The sequence below is a fragment of the Pyxicephalus adspersus genome, chromosome Z (assembly GCF_032062135.1).
Source record: "Pyxicephalus adspersus chromosome Z, UCB_Pads_2.0, whole genome shotgun sequence".
Lineage (NCBI taxonomy): Eukaryota > Metazoa > Chordata > Amphibia > Anura > Pyxicephalidae > Pyxicephalus > Pyxicephalus adspersus.
Window position 1 is genome coordinate 51,926,547 of NC_092871.1, and position 16,724 is coordinate 51,943,270.

At 41.4% G+C, this 16,724-nt stretch overlaps 1 protein-coding gene across 3 annotated transcripts; it reads right to left on the minus strand.

The window, feature by feature from the left end:
• Positions 1–63: 63 nt before the first annotated feature.
• Positions 64–8,282, minus strand: LOC140342957 (transforming protein RhoA-like). 3 transcript variants are annotated; one of them, XM_072429338.1, is made up of 6 exons: positions 8,149–8,165; positions 6,158–6,282; positions 5,739–5,896; positions 3,062–3,182; positions 1,919–2,049; positions 64–1,234 (listed from the first exon to the last, which is right to left on the minus strand). In XM_072429338.1, the coding sequence occupies exons 3-6, from the start codon at positions 5,892–5,894 to the stop codon at positions 1,061–1,063; spliced, it is 582 nt and encodes a 193-aa protein (XP_072285439.1). In that variant the 5' UTR covers positions 5,895–5,896; positions 6,158–6,282; positions 8,149–8,165; the 3' UTR covers positions 64–1,060. The 3 variants fall into 3 exon arrangements, with proteins under 3 accessions (XP_072285439.1, XP_072285440.1, XP_072285438.1); XM_072429339.1 differs by having other exon boundaries at positions 6,163–6,282; positions 8,149–8,164; XM_072429337.1 differs by lacking the exon at positions 6,158–6,282 and having other exon boundaries at positions 8,149–8,282.
• Between the last annotated feature and the right edge of the window lie 8,442 nt (positions 8,283–16,724).

Genomic DNA, 16,724 nt, shown 5'->3' on the forward strand with positions numbered 1-16,724 from the left:
CCGAGCAGCGAGTCTGTTATTACAGTCAAGAAACATTTTAGTATTTGTAAAGGAAAGAGGGAATTTACTAAACATAACTACAACATTTTATTGTGAAATTCTGCTTGCTGAAAAAATGGTGTATTCAGTAAATCTTATCTTGAAAAAAAAAATATCAACATTAAAAAGAGAATAAAATTAGACATCTTTAAAACACACATATATAGCAGTGGCCAGGCTCAAACTTTGAGGAGGAAAGAGGATGGAGTGTTAATGGTACAGAAACAATCAGAACAAAAGCACTAATCGCCAACGCCTGGCTGTGATAACCACTTCCTTTTCCTGTTTCTGAAACCCCATCCTGACAACACAGTAAAGCCTGCAAAGCTAAACAATCATCTTCTTCAAACAGATTGCCAGCCACAGACTCTCCAGATGAAGAGGAACTAGGAGTCCCTGCATGGCCATACTGACTTGAGAGCCTGAACGCTGCTGACCACTTGAGCCTGGAAAAGCAATGTACAAACATCTGAAACATATATATATTTATATATAGAAAGGGAAGATCAGTTTTTGTGAAGCAGAATAAATTTCCCCCCCAACAAATTCTGCTGCTATGCACCCTAGAAAAAGCACAAGCTTCTGGAGAGGCCAAACAGCACCGGGCGCTGCCCTTCAACCCCCCAACAAGAGATCCTGTAAAAGAAAAATAAATGGCATCTGCCTGCCCATTTTCTTATAAAGTCCAAGAACACGTGGCACACATGGCACAGGAGAGCAAGCCTTGCTCGAAAAAGGTCCTGTAGAACGGGTGGTGGAGCAGATCACCTGACCTGTCCAACATGGAGAGAACCTGCAGAAGGTGGCACTGGCTTCCACTTCCCCATCGTGGAGTCTTCCTTAGAATAAGGCAGTGTGTGGCTGACAATGGTAAAGGGCATGCAGCTTTTGCATTGGGGCCCTTGTCCGCTCACAGTGCAGCTGGGAGTTACATGGTGGGGAGGGGGAGCAGGCGGAGTGCATGAGGAAAAGGGGGGTGGTGTGTGTGTGTGTGTTTCCTTTTTTGAGACTTGGCAGCACCTTAAAGCAGATTGCACGTGTTTTTCTTGCGTCCTCGCTTAGCCTGTAGAGCAGCTCTTGTCGCCATCTCAAACACTTCCCGGACACCGTCTTTTGTTTTAGCAGAACATTCCAGGTAGCCAAAAGCACCAATCCTATTGGCCATGTCCCGGCCTTCTTCTGGCTTTACTGGTTCCTTCAAAGAAAACAAACAACTGACTGAAATCTGTTTTTCTCCAGAAATTAGGTTTCAAAGACATTTACTATTCCAAATGAGAATGCAGAACACAACAGCTTAGTTTGTAACTTTAATACATCTAAAAAAAAAAATCAATGAATATTATGTCCCTGTCTTTTCTTTTTCTAGCTCTCTTTCCCCTTCCTTGTCTCCTGTGTCCCTGTTCTCATTCCTTTTTCCTCCACTGTATCGGTGCTTATTAAGTCTCCTCCTCCTCCTCATGTATCACAGTTCCCATTCCTTTCTCCTTAGGCTACAGTCCACCATCTAACTTTTCTCTTCCAAGGCTATGTCCCAATCCCTTATTCCACACCTAATTTCCACTTTCTGTGCCTAGGTTTCCCAGCTAGTTTCTCAGGCCTTTTTCTCCCCCAAGGTCATAGTCTATATCCATTTTCTGTGTTGCAGTTCACATCCCATTCTTTTCTGGTAAGTGTTCCTGAGAAGAGAGGGATTCAACACTTCCCCTTCCTCATGAGCACTCATTACTTTTACTTTTTTTCTTCTTGGTCATAGTTGTCATTCTTTTTCTTATGCCAGAACGCTGAACCTGTTTCTCTACACAATCTCAGTTTCTTCATCCACGCAAGCACACACATCCTCCTCAATACCTACCAGTATCATCACATCCACTTAACCCACCTGTTTCATTTTAGCAAGCTCTCTGCGAGTGTGTTCATCGTTTCTCAAATCCTTCTTGTTTCCCACCAGTATTATAGGCACATTGGGGCAGAAGTGCTTCACCTCCGGAGTCCACTTCTCTGGGATATTTTCTGCCCAAGACACAAGGAGACGATACAATGGTTATTATTAAAACTGCTGCAGAAGTGCTGCAAAACCAATGCAAAGAAGGTGCAATACACAAGGACATCAGACATTGCATAGGGAGCAAAGTCTGATATTCTCACTTAAGTGCTACACTGCACGCATTTCTGTCTGTTGTTATGCACGGTCCTATTCAGAGTAATGAATGGGCTCAGCATAGAAACAGATAGACACACAATTGACTGCACAATGTGGTATAATGCACTTTTTTTTAGTGGGAATGAAGCTCGCCTGACAGCTATAAAATTATAAAGTGTATAATAAGAACTGCCTGTGTTATCCAACAGCAGCACCAAATTTACAGAAGACAAAAATCTAGAAAAAAAGGCAGGGCATATAAAGAAGTGGAAAACATCTCCATCACTCTACACAAAAATGGTTCTTGGGGCTTGGGGATATTCTTTCCGGGACTTAATTGTGAGATGGGGGTTATAAACAGCAGGCAACACATACAATCAGCTTTAACTAAATTATCAGATATCGGGCTATATAAGAAGGCATTGAGGTCAAATACAAACAATAAATGTACAGCAAAAATACTTTTCTAGTTTTGGATAGATTAGGGAAAGGACAAAATCTCTGATTTTATTGATGTGTCTCCATGTTCTGTATATTACCCTCTCCCTTTCTGTTCTGAAAACACAACTGGAAGTGAAAGGAAAGTTCACCTTTCAGAGCTGTCATTGTAACAGGTATCACCATTTGGACATTGCCTTTCTGCTTCTAGTTTGGTTACAAGCATAACATTTTAGATTTCTTTGTAAAGTGTTCAATCCGTCAAACAAATATGCAGACAGCAAACTCCCCACTCAACCCAAATAATAACCAAAACTGGATGTTTTCTAATGAAAGCCCAGAAATGGGGGTGCACGAATTGTACTTGACAGGAAGCACTTTATTTTTTTTATTCAGATTGTAATATGGAGATGTCAGAGGAGGACACGTGTCCTGTATACTCACCCAAGCTGTCAGGACTGTCTATTGAGAAGCACATAAGAATGACATCAGTATCAGGATAGGACAGGGGTCGGAGGCGATCATAGTCTTCCTGGCCAGCTGTATCCCACAATGCCAACTCCACCTTTACAAAATTAAAAACTTTAGTCAAACAAAAAAGACAAACTACACAGTAATCTTGCAAAATATAAAGGTATGCATTTTTGTTAAACAAACATAAACTAATTGTTCAGAAAGCCTTGTGATGTACTCCAAATTTCTCCATTGCATTCCAATGAGGAGCCACATCCTGCTGCTTTCTGAGCCACCTCCCTGCTCAGCAAACTATGGAAAAAAACCACCATGCGGCAGAAATCCTGCCAGGGTGCTCCTCCCTTGGGGCTGCCAATGTGCAACCTTTAGTCTCCAGTACCAAAACCATATTTGATTGTCAACACTGAGCAACTAAACAGGTCTTCAATCATTTTACAGAGCAGCAGCTGTCTATCCCAATCTAATTTATGCTTTGTAGAGGATTGTGGGAAGATAATATAAAATAATATTTCAGCCAGTTTTTTTTAATAATACCTCTGTATATCTCCCCACAGTGTGCATATTTGATGGACTTTGCCCCTACCTCTAACTGTCTTAAGTGTGCACAGGATCGGGAAGACTTATACCGACCTTTTTGGAACTGCCGTAAAATAAAACGGTTCTGGCAAGAGGTGGCTCATTACATTGCTTCATATTTGATTAACTATGTTCCACTGACTGGAATGGGCTATTTTAAGTACCTATCATATACAAGGTACAAAGATTACAAAGGTATATTCAATTTTTCTATTCTATGTATTTTGCCACAACTGTCCTATGCCCTGTATTGTGACCCAACTTGCTAGTGTTCTAAGTTTTAAGAGTGTAATAGTATAATGAATGTGGTGTAACAAGTTCCTGAAAATTACAGGTCATTGTGACATACATATTAGGAGATATGGAGGTTTGTACACAGAGCTGTGAGGATGCAGAATTCACACGCAGAGCTAGAAAAGGATACATTTCACAGGCAGATTTTTTTTTAAACAGAAATCGGAGCTCGTGCTATGAGATGGGGGCGGGGCTGCCTGTGTCCCCTTCACATGAAGGCTGAACTGTGTGTGCTCACCTCTGATCGGCAGCAATCCTCTGAACGGATGGCACGGAGCAGCCTCACTGAGACCTGTGCATCCGAGGATGAGAGCTGCCGAGAGCTGGGCGGGGTATTCAAAACAGCCGGGCGGAGCAACCGGCTAAAAACCTCTGGGGAGAACTATGAATTGGGATAAATTTTCAAAATGGCCTGGATTGTGGCATCTCTGGATAAGGAAACCAAGGTGGGGAGTTTTTTTGAAATATGGGAATTAAACGCAGTCTCCTTCAATAAAACGTCAGATTATGTATAGCTTTGAACATGTTAGAAAATGACCCCCCTGTGGTCATAAATGATATGTGAATGAAAACTTTCTGATAATGTCAACGAGATTGCCTAACCATTTTTTCCTCCTTCCATATTATATAAGTACTTTCATATGCCTGTCTTTTTCTTTGTTTGTTTCTGTTTAGTTTTCCTTTTTTTTTTTTTTTTTTTTTTTTTTTTTTATTTATTCCATGTATATTTTTCTAGACATTTGTATATTTTAAGTCAATCTATTTGTTATAACCCTGATTGCTGTTCTGTTATTTATTGAAACATCCTTCAATGAAAAATTTAAATAAATATTACCTCTGCTCTGTGATTATTATTGCTCTGTTATATGATGTTGAGGGGGGGGGAATACTATATGCCAAAACCCCTGTATTGTCAAACAAAAACAAATGACGTCAGATGCCAAACTGTTAGCTAGCACCGCACCGCGTATGTTCAGTTTTGTAGTAGTTTGAATGTTTAACATTGATTGGTAATTTTAGGTATTTAGAGCTTCAACTGTATTACAAGAGGCTGGAAGAGATCACCATTAGTACGGCTTTACAATTCAAAGCTTCCATCCCCACTACAAACTGCTGGGGTCCAGGGAGCACGCAGCAGTTTCACCTTCTTCTTCACTCACCTTTTTGTGTTCCAGGTCTTCCTGTAACATTCTCTATTACATAAATAAAATACACAGCAGGCATGGGAAAACCCCACAGCAGGTTTGCAGAAATCTCAACAATTGTGTCCCTGAGAGACCAACTGCCTGATAGTTTCACTCCAACAAACACTTAAATATCAGTTCTGGGTGGAATAAGCCATTAAAAGAGATGCCTAACCCTCCTTATAAAAGTGAAGCCTTTGCTCATAAATACTATCAAAAGAATTTTGTTCCTACTTATTTTATCCAGGAAGGTGTAATTTGTGTCCTTGCTGCGCTGGTCCTCCATTGTGCCACTGTTGTATTTGCATTTTTCCACAACGTAACTGAGAATAAAAGGAATCTAATTTGTATAAAAACTCTCCAGCGTAACTAAGGGTTGCCCATATAGTGTCTTGTAACCTGGTGTCTGCAGTTTTGTCAACCTAACCACCAGCAGTGACAATGGCAACATGCTCACAAAGTGTGATGACGGATGAACAGGATGTTGGAGTTTGGAATGACACATTCAAAGTTCCTCAAACATAACTGATGGAGCTTAAAGGATACCTCTGCCCTCCTGAACTAATTATGACCAGATCCACATCTCCCCTTACCTGTTTAGAGTCAACTTCAATGTCTGCTACGTAATTCTCAAACACGGTGGGTACATAGACTTCAGGGAATTGGTCTTTGCTGAACACGATGAGTAGACAGGTCTTCCCACAAGCTCCATCCCCAACAATGACAAGCTTTTTACGTATGGCAGCCATTTCTGCAGGTAGAGAGAAGAATTTGTAACACAGTGTTTAATAGCCACAAGGGTACAAGTTAAAGCAGCCTAGAGCAAACGCAGCAAAGGAAAACAAATGCACAATCTTGTAAGCTGAATTTTGTCACCTAAACTACACAGTACGATCCAGCTGGTTGCTTCAACACTTTTTGCTCACCCTGGTTTATTATCAGCTTTCTTTGCTCCTACACAAACGTCAAAGAAGTTTGCGCAGTGAGATCGGCAAGTTTTTCTCCAACCTACCTCACCTGATCGCGTCTGTGTCGGGTGACGTAGGAAGAAGAGGCAAAGATGGCAGTGCCCAACGCCGGCTCGGAGACAGATGTCGCAGGACCCGATGGAAGACACCTCCGGACCGATCGACTGCACTGTGGGATTGAAGGTAAGTGCATTTTTTTTTTTGTTTTCAGCGTTTTTCAGTTTACTTCCTCTTTAAATGTACACATGGGAAAAGGTCACAAAACTTCCAAAAACCTGGAAAAGCCAGATATGTTGTGCTGGCTGAACTAGAAGCAGAAGTGAAGAATTTTTCACAACAAGACTATGAACAAGTTAACAGCAATGTTCAACCCAAACATTTTTTTTAAGCCGGTGGGAAGAAAGTGTAGGTGGGTGGCAGCCTCTGTATTGTGAATCAACTCTTCAGTAATGACCCAAACACAGCCAGGTGGTTACTGAAAAGGGCCAGGTAGTGCACCCAGCTAAAAGGGGCTGGGGAGAACACTGAAGAGTGATACTTTTCTGAAGCAAGTGAAACCCCCCACCCCCTCCATACCCTGGGAGGAGGAAGAAGTCTTTCACATAACTAGTGATCTAGCATCTCCTACCTGTAAATATTTAGAGTAGCATTAAGAATAAAACACAGCGCAGGGGATGGATCCGCACAGCACTCTGCATTTCATTAATTAAAACCTCCAAGACAGCACCGTGCGTTGAGAGGAAACTCCTCATAAATACACTCAGATTTGTTATAATGATTCAGAAAACCTAACTCAGCGTGTTAAAATGTAAGCAAAAATGTCCTTAAATAACAAACACGAAGAGTGGTGATAAACAGCAAACTGCCCAAACTTTGTGAGGTGCTCACACCTGCTGATGTTCAAGACGTAACTAATGATCTGATTAGCATTACCTGCCTGCTACTTCCTCTCCTCATTCCTATGGCATTGGTAGGAGGAGTACTACGTTTTTTTTTTTTAGACTTTACATAAAAGGGTTGACAATCCTTTTATTTAACGTAAAAATTTTATTTTAATATATATAGTGCAGCAGCTCCCCTTTCTTGATCGATGCAACGCAAAGCCTCCCGGGATACCTGCGTCACACATCCTGGGAGGCCCTTAGCTGCTCCTTTTGCATATGTCCTGATCTCCAGCATGCACAGAAAGAGCCCTTTCATCAATGGAAAAAAAAAATGCTTTTTTCCCAATCTACATCACCCGATCTCCTGCCTGCACAGTGCGAGATTGGTTGACGCACGAAAAAGAAGATGTCGTGAACATCCCGACGGATCGCCAGATCAAAGGTGTGTTGTTTTTTTCAATTTTGAATTTAGTCCCGCTTTAAACTGTATTTATATAGCACTAACATATTACACAGAGCTGTACAATATTACATTATACATGTAAATTAATTGCATCCTGATACGTGAAACCTCAGAATTAAATGAAGATGGCGTCTCATGACGGTAGATTGGAGGGGTCACCCCAGAAATTTAAATCTTATGGGGGGCAGAGGTGTCACCCCAATAAAATATTATTAACAAAGATTAGAATTGCACTGTTATAGCTGTGCTGCCATGGCTCTCTCATTTCACCTTCGGCACCCCCGATTGTTGTGAATTGTTGTTCCTCTGTGGCCCCCTATTAGATAAAACTCTGCCCTTCTGGTGCCATGCAGCACTGGGGCACATAGTTTATCTGGGTGTCATTATCCGGCCCCTCCCCCAGTTGCCCCGCCCTCCAAAACTTCAGAGGTAACTTTTGCCATCACACTCAACAGGAAGTCCGAGAATAACAGTCCCCACCGCAATGGACATTTTAATCACACCAGCCCCGTCTCTTGTGATGTCATAACCCATGCGTGACGTCACGGCACCCTCGAGCGGGAAACGCCCGGTACTCGCGTACAGTGTTCACGCGAGTGGGTTGTCTGCACCGCGAAGTCGCCGTGATTCTCACAAGACGTCGGACGCCTGGATTGAAGCTATGTCACCGGGAAAAGAGTCAGCTTACCGTCCGCTCTATCCTGCTGCTTCCACCCGTCCGACCAGCCGTGACGTGTCCAGCGTTCCTCCCCACCCGCCAATCACAGCCTGTACCGCCCAAGACTGACAACCACAGCGACCAATGGTGAGACCTAAAAAGGAAGAGTGCGACTGACAGGAAAAGGGCGGGATTGACGCCTCGAAGACGCCAATCAGAATGCTGACAGGACCGCCGAGCACTAAAGATATTGGACAGTGACGTCAAACAAAAGCGCCGGTCAGGTGATCGGCACCATGTTGTAATGTGGAAGCTGTCTATTAGATGCAGTGGGGAAGGGTCAGGTGGAGCTTAGCTGAGGTCTGGCAGGGTGGTGTCACTTTAGCCGTCTCTTCTCTAAGGAAAGGACAAACAATTGACAAGTGACTGATTTTTGTTGTGTTACCAAAGAAACGCTCCCTGGGATAAACAGTTGCTGTCCCATCTTTGTGATAGACTGGTTGCCTCCTTGTTATAATGACTCCAGCCTAAACACTTTCACCAACTGGTCCAAAACAAGTATGCAAATAACTGCTAACATTTTCATGAGGATGGCCATAGCAACACCCCTAATTTCCTTAAGCAAATGATTTTTAAAGATCCATCAAGATCATTTTTTGCAATGCAGCCGATGTAATGACTTAAATCTGTTCTTATATTAGCTACTGGTGCTAGGCGCAGCACTGTTGGGGGGTCTGCCATTGGTCCAGGGTTATATACCACTACCTGGGTATTACAGATAGCACGCACTGGTTTTTACCCCTCATCTACAAATTTTTTAGTGGTGGAGCAGCTTGGTCAGTGAATCTGCTCCTTTACCCTTTCTGTGTAGCTGCTATGAAGCATTTATGTACCCTGGCCTTTGTTGTAGTACCTGGACAATGTGAAGTCAATGAGCCCGGCCTCAGCCATGCAGATTGCATGGGGAGAAGCTTTTAGTATCTCCACAGTTCAGAATTTAAAGATTTCAGAAGGCCCATGATGTACAGAACTACTTTCTTCCTTGTAAAAAGTGTTAGAACCCCAGCTGCATTGTCATGGGGCAACAGATCTCATACAGCAGCAGGTGTTCCCAGTCCGGTCCTAAGCAGAGTGGAGGGAATGGAGCTTTACACAGCTCACCCTGAGGCGGTGGCTGAAATTCAGCCGCTTGTGTTGGTGGGTAGTGGGAATGAAACACCAAACACTGAACAGAGTCCAGATTTCATTTGACATTAAACATTTTGGGGGGTCAAAGATCTTCTTCTGATGCTGTTCAAGTGTATAATGAACTAAAATAATCTGTGGAAAAGGGGGTATTATTATGAATGCTCTGGACTTAACCAATATTAAATTCATTTTTCCTCAGAATCCATCTGGTTTTATCAGTTCACACTTTTTTCAGCAGTACCAAGCCCTGATAAGAGGGACTGTCTGAACCCCCAAAATGCAGTTTGGCTGTTCCTTCTTTGCACATTGATGATGGTAATTCTACCTGTGTGTCCTCAGGAAAAACTCACTCCATTTTTCTTGGTGGTTGCTATTGTCAGCAGGTTAGGGGAAAAAAACATGCAAATTTAGGTAGCCAGTAAAGACTTACCTTGTTATATGTTCATCCACAAACGTGAACCCAACTGTAGAAAGCAAAGTGATAGGATATCTAAAATGTTTTATTGAACAGGACCTGGAGTAAAAGAATGCTGTACAAACAGCACTGTTCTAAGAAGAGGAGCAGAATGTGTCCTGCGTTAACCCAATTGAAAGACAACAGCCGTCGTTTGCATTGGTTTAGTAATCTGATGTGTATGCCTGACACACCCAATCACTAAATGTCATCGAGCAACAGCTGCACAGATGAACTACTTTTTGGGAGATCTCAGATTTGCAGTTCATGCAAAGGAACCTAAGAATTTATGGGACCTGGAGGCCAAGATTTGGCAGTTTTACCACCTGAGAAAACCAAAGGCCTCATCCACAACTGTCTCAAAAGACTGTGTGCCATTATTGATGCTAACAGTTATTGATGTGTGCCATTATTGATGCACAGTATAAAAAATGAGGGTCTGCCAACCTGTCCCTGTTCTGTTAGAAAACCTTCCTATGAATGCAACAAAATAAAAATTGCACATCAACACAATATATTGTGGTCTTTTTTAAAAGGCAGTGAATCTGACATTCATTAAAACATTCCTTGGTGGATAAACTTCCAGGTTGATATGTTTCAAGGGCAGAGATGCCAATAAAGTGTATACCAATCTGTCCATCCTGTTCTAAATGCCAACAATTTTTTTGAATGTCTATTGAAAAAAATCGTGTGTGTGTGTGTGTCAGAGACAGATTAATTGATTGTTCCTTTAATGCTGCTGAGGTGAACATGTGAATGCTGCTAAATATCCCTATCACAAACTGGTTAACAACTAGATGGGTTGAACAGAAGGAGAGAGGGCAGAAGTGAGTGTCCTCAGATGCATTGAACACAGACTTGTGGAGAACAGGAGAGTACTTACTATGTACCCATATCTTTACATGAGTGTGGATGGTAAATTAATGATGAATTGGCCACCATTGTGGCAAAAGTGTAAACCTATGACATGTTCAGACCTGTTTTCTTCAGGCTTTTGTAAGCATTTTTACAGCCAGCAAACACTTACCTTGTAAATAATAGTTTAAATGAAAGTGAATGAGTCTTTCACATGTTTTAGGCTTTTACAAGTGTTTGTTCAGAAGCTGCATGTAGCTTCTAGGGTCGTTAGGCCATCTAAATGTCTCCATAGATTTGCATTCAACTGCTCATAAACGCTTGTGCACGTGTTTTTAAGTTTTTGCTGCAGGCTGTTATAGGCTTTTTAAGCGTTTTTAAAACTAGGGTATTGCTTGATGAATGGAGGAAAAAACATAGGCTAGATGAGGAACAAGGAGCAACTAGGTGCATTGGTAGGCTAGACGAGGAACAAAGAGCAGCTAGGTGCATTGGTAGGCTAGATGAGGAACAAAGAGCAGCCAGGTGCATTGGTAGGCTAGATGAGGAACAAAGAGCAGCCAGGTGCATTGGTAGGCTAGATGAGGAACAAAGAGCAGCCAGGTGCATTGGTAGGCTAGATAAGGAGCAAAGGGCAGCCGGGTGAATTACTAGCCCAAATGTGGTTAGAAAGGCAGCCAGTTGCATTGGTAGCCCAGAGGAGGAACAAAGAGCAACCGGGTGCATGGCTAGCCCACATGTGGTTAGGTGGGAAGCCAGATGCATTGGTAGCCCGGATTTGGTTAGAAATGTCAGTGCTGTCTAATATGTTAGCACTATATAAATACTGTTATTATTAAATAATAATAAGCCAGCCAGGTACATTTGGTAGGCTAGATAAGAAGTAAAGGACAGCCAGGTGAATTGCTAGCCCACATGCAGTTGGAAAGGCAGGTGCATTGGTAACCCACACATGGGAAGAAAGGCAGTCACATGCATTTAAAGGTCATGGGTGGGTTTCATGGGGCTGTGGGGGGGGGGGGGGCTTATTTGATATCCGGAAGCCCCTTTTGTTATGTGGATCACCAGATGTCTGCCCACCAACACCTTGAGAATGAGTAGGGAACCGTAATATGATACTGTTTACTGTCACCAGCTCAACTTCCTGTTTAAAAAAAGCCAAAAAATGGCCTTTAAAAACACTCAAAAATGTCTGTTTAAGCTTTTACAAAAATCAGCATTTTAGCCTGAAATCATTCCCAGGTGCCTGGTTCTGCAGAGCAGGCAGTTGGAAGCAGTGAACGCTGAGTTTTACCAACATAGGTCCAAACATTGCCTTTTAGGCAGACCATGGGATTATTGCCAGCATTACAAAAGCCTAATTTATTAAATGAAACTTTGACTGCAGCTGGATTTTTATCTTGGTCATACCTTATGATTATCAGCCTAATTTTTTAACTTAAACATAATTTAAATGTTTTATATCCAAAACCTCAACGTAGATAATATTGTAGATAACAACCAACTGGTGGGAGTTCAGCCACCATGGTTCAGGTTCTAAAACAATTAAATTCCTTATAAAGCCCAAAAAGCGACATCATCACATAATTTCATACCATGATGTGTGACACATCTGTTTCTGATTTTTATGACCTGTGTGGGGGGTGGGAGGGACAGTAATAAAACACAGATGGGAGTAGCAAATGCACAGCCCCAATCTAGGTGACATAATCGTATGTTGGGAGCTATGCATTTGCTACACTGTCATATCACAACAAAAATAGGATTTTTGTAAATTCAGGAGTCAAGGGGGCAGAAGAAAGCAACCACCTTGGAATTAAGTTAGAGTCACCATAGAAAAGTGTGAACCAACAAGCTAAAACTCATTTAAAACCCTCAAAGGGATAATTTAGGAGTAGAACAAGTATTCAAGCATTAAATATTACTAGATCAATCAACAGTGGAAAATTGTTCTTCAAAGGAAGGAATTTTGAGAAACAAATTACCACTATGTCAAGTAATGGTATTTGAATGGACATGACTATGCATGTACATGTATATTGTACAGTAACTAAAATTTTGAAGGGCACATGACATTTGATTTTATAGGGATACATGCCGACTTTGCACATGTCTATATGTTTGAAATTTTGATTTGCAATAAAGGTTACCTGTTTTTCTGTTATTTTTAATTATTTTAAATAGGATCTAGTGTGAAAACAGCACAGGGAACCCCGGGAAATGGCATTTTTCCTTCATTACCAAGGGCGACTGAGTGGTCAATTTTAGGGTTAGCCAATGCTTACTGAACTCCTTGTCTAATAGAAACAAACTGAACAGATAGGTAGGGGACTGCAAAGATAGACACAAGTATTTCCATTCTCCAAAAAGAATGCCATTGGAAAGGTCATAGCAATTCCATGTTCCTTGGAGGAGTAGATCGGGTGAAGCCAGATAATCATCAAGGCCACAGGTTAAAATCCAGTTTTCCCTTTACTTGGAGGAGATAATGTAATAATATGGTTCCGCACTAACCACTCTGTAACCAGTGACTGACACTCTTGAACACAACAGCTAAGGGCACTATCTTCAGTGAATACAGACGTAATGGAACCGGCTACATGTCTATGGTCTCTTAAGCTGCAATTGTGTGGTGGACAAGAACCAAACAGGTTCAAGGTATGAAGTAAGCCCCTCGATACTGAGAGGCAGCAGGAGGCAAAGTGGTTTCTTGCTTGGAGGTCCCAATCACTGATGGTAAACAGCAGCAATCAACCAATGGTTAGAGTTCTACTGTTAGAGAAGGGCAGCAACTGTAAACTGAATCTTCAGTGCTTTTTGGTAAGGAGGAGAATGTGCACCAACCGTTGCATTAACCCTTTGCCATATACAAAATAAAAAAAATATGTAAAGGTTCTCAATAGGCTGACAGTAAAACTGCCCACTGGACCAACAAAAAGAAGCTCCTGTGCTACATCTGATAAGCCTTACACTGAAAGAAATAGGTTTAATCCTAAATCCAAAAGTACGTGGGGCAACATCCAACTAATTAATGCTCTCTGTTCTTTGCATCAGTGTTCAGTAACCCTTACAACTGTTTTCTGCTGTCCCCCATTCTTTGCTTCAACTTTCTCACGCCTCTCCCATAGTATATCATATTTTTCCATACAATTATGTTCCAACTTTCTGTTGCCTGTGTACTGTTATCCAACTTGAAGGCAGGTGATGTTTTGTATGGAGTTTAATCAATGTAGTGTAAACATTTGGGCTTCGTTTACTTAGTAGTTTAACAACAAAAAAATATATTGTACCAGTACCAGGTGGTAACTGTTAGGCTTTTTTTTTAGACATTGTATATGGCTGCAAAAAGCAAAGCAACGCTTGTTTTTCCTTTTTCGGTTTTTGAAACTATTTAGGGGGGGGGTGAACAAATAAAGTTTGCATCTACCTATCTATGCTGCAGCCCAATTGATAATGAATAGGGGCAGCAGTGAATGGATCAGAACTGCTCACTGGACCTCACTGGTAATTCTGAAAATGCATCTCTTTAAAAGCCAGCACCGAGGTGAAAGTGCCAAGTAGCTAGGAGGTTGACAGTCATTGAGAGTTGTGCTGGTTTGCTGGCTGCCACAAAGGCAGGGCCTACCCTTACAGCAAACTAACACCCTGGCACCCTAGGGCTTGGCTTTGAGCAACAAATAACATCTGAACAAGCAAAAGATAGCTGAATGGTTGTGTGATGACAACCAGATAGTCCAGAGGAAAGTGAAAACTGTTGGGTGGTCTACCCAGAAAACTGGGTCTGGGAAGGACAATGATGCCTACACTAAGCTTGTTTGGTGATTGAAAAGTCAGTTCCTCAGCATAAACAGCAAACTGGTAGAAAGTAGAATGTATGGTGAGCAGGCCCAACAAACAGGAGGTTGCTTTCAACGCTAGATCCAACCAACTTCATATCAATAGCCCTTCAAAGAAAAGGTGAGCCGTGGTAATGTAAACAGCTCTGGACCTGGATGAAACTGTTACATAATCATTTGGTAAAAAGGAAGCACCTAAGCAGGACCTGATGACAGAAAGTCCCATTTCAGACACCGGTGTGGCCAGATCCAGCCTAGCGTAGCTCTAGTGCATAGGTCAAAGGACAGCTGGGCTGGTAGAAGCCATAGGGAGATTAGCTCTTGCAGCATTACAAAGTATCTTGACTGAAAAAAAAAAATGTAGAGACTTGCATTTAGAAAAAAGCTCAAGGAGGTTGATAGTCTTTATGTATTTAAATGAGCCATGACTGACCATGAACATCCAACCCCTTGGGGCACTAACAAAACACTGAAGCATGCTGGCAGTGAAACTGTTTATACCACATGGTACCTTTTCAGTTGATAGTGTTCAGTAGCTTCCATGGGGTTTAGATAAGTTTTCCTTAATAGACCAAATAAAATAAAAAAATGTGGGGAAAATATTTATATTGCTAATTCATTGTGTTAGGTTTAACATATTTTTGATCCTTAAACCTCAAAAATGCCAAGTGATTTGTAGCCTCCAGGTTTTTTTTTAAATCAGGAGATGCAGTGAAATGCAAGTTTTTTTCTTTCCATGTTGATGTTGGTTATCTTTAGGTAGTTCAGCATCTAACCAAACCTTACCAGTATTTTAATGTCATGACAATTTTGTTTGATATGTTACTTGTTATAGGCTTGTTATGAAGACATAAGTGTTATAATGTTTTTAGAGGTTAAATATCAAATACAGCACACAGAAGGGCAGTATCTGCTTCAGGTTTGTAAATGGTTATGACAGTAACTCTGAGTATACAGTATACAATCTAAAAAGCACACCAACTGGGTCACAGCACCAGAATGTAAGTGTAAGCTTTTCTAGAACCAATAATATTGGTGATTGTAGAGAAAACCTCTCAAAAGAAAAAGGGAGCTTTAGCTGATGTTTCATCCTGAAAATGTTGCCAGACTGATCCTACAGCTTTCATGCTTGTAGTCACTGACCCAAAATGTGCATGTTTCCAGTGAATTCAGAAACACTTCTGTCTGTAACAGAGACCTCTGCAAACAGACTATGTTGAATTATTTACATTAGTAATGACTGCATTTAACAGTTCTGCCAATTTCAACAAAAGCCATGGGGTTACCTACTCTGTGTGTTTACTGAGCTATCAATAATTGTGACACATGAACTGAGTAGCACAGGAAGGATCATTTGGCAAAATCCATGGGAAGATAAATATTATATTTCATTGCACACTCCTCAGCTGCAGGTCCTGTCCCAATCTAGCAATCATAAAAACCTGCACTCACTGCACTAAAGGCTACATTCATTTTGTTTACTGTGTACTAAAGAACTGTAGGGCCATCTCTGACATGCGGTGCAGAGGTAACCCATTCTACAGGTAAATAAAGAAAAGGTGATGCGGTTTTTTTCCTTTAATACCACTGCCTTTGAGTAGGTTTAGACCTGCTCCTGAAAAACATGGTTGTTAAATGCTTCTGGAAGCCTACTCTGCTCAGCTAGATCATTTCAAATCGTGTGTTTGCAAAAGCATGTACAGGCCTTTACAGATGTTCGCATATCTATGAAGATCTTTAGATGCCTCATGGAGCTTCTGAACAAAGGCTGGTAAAAGCCTAAAATCTGCACGAAAGAACAGTCCCATTTATTTTCTTTTAAACTATTTTTACAAGACTTTGTAAGTGATTTCAGGCCTTTAAAAACAGTTACAAAAGCCTGAAAAAAAACAAAAAAACATGCCCTTATGCACATATGCAATTAACATTCTCATCAAACATAAGAGGAGGAAGAGAGGTGTTAATTGCCAGGACAGTGCAACTATGGTTGTATTATTTGTCATCCTATTATGAAATAGACACACCGGTAACTAGAGATGACTCAATGAAGATGGCATTTGCGTCTGTAGAGCAGCAAGAGAAAATATGGAGCTGTAATCACTGAAATAAACTGGAGCCAATCATGCCAAAATATAATATGGCAAATGATTTTGGCATCCTACCAACATATTTTACAGGTACGTTATTACAGTCTACAGACTATCAATCTGCAGTTCTATCAGTGTGACTTAAGCAAGGTGGACCAGACAATATATAGACTCCAGAAGCAACAG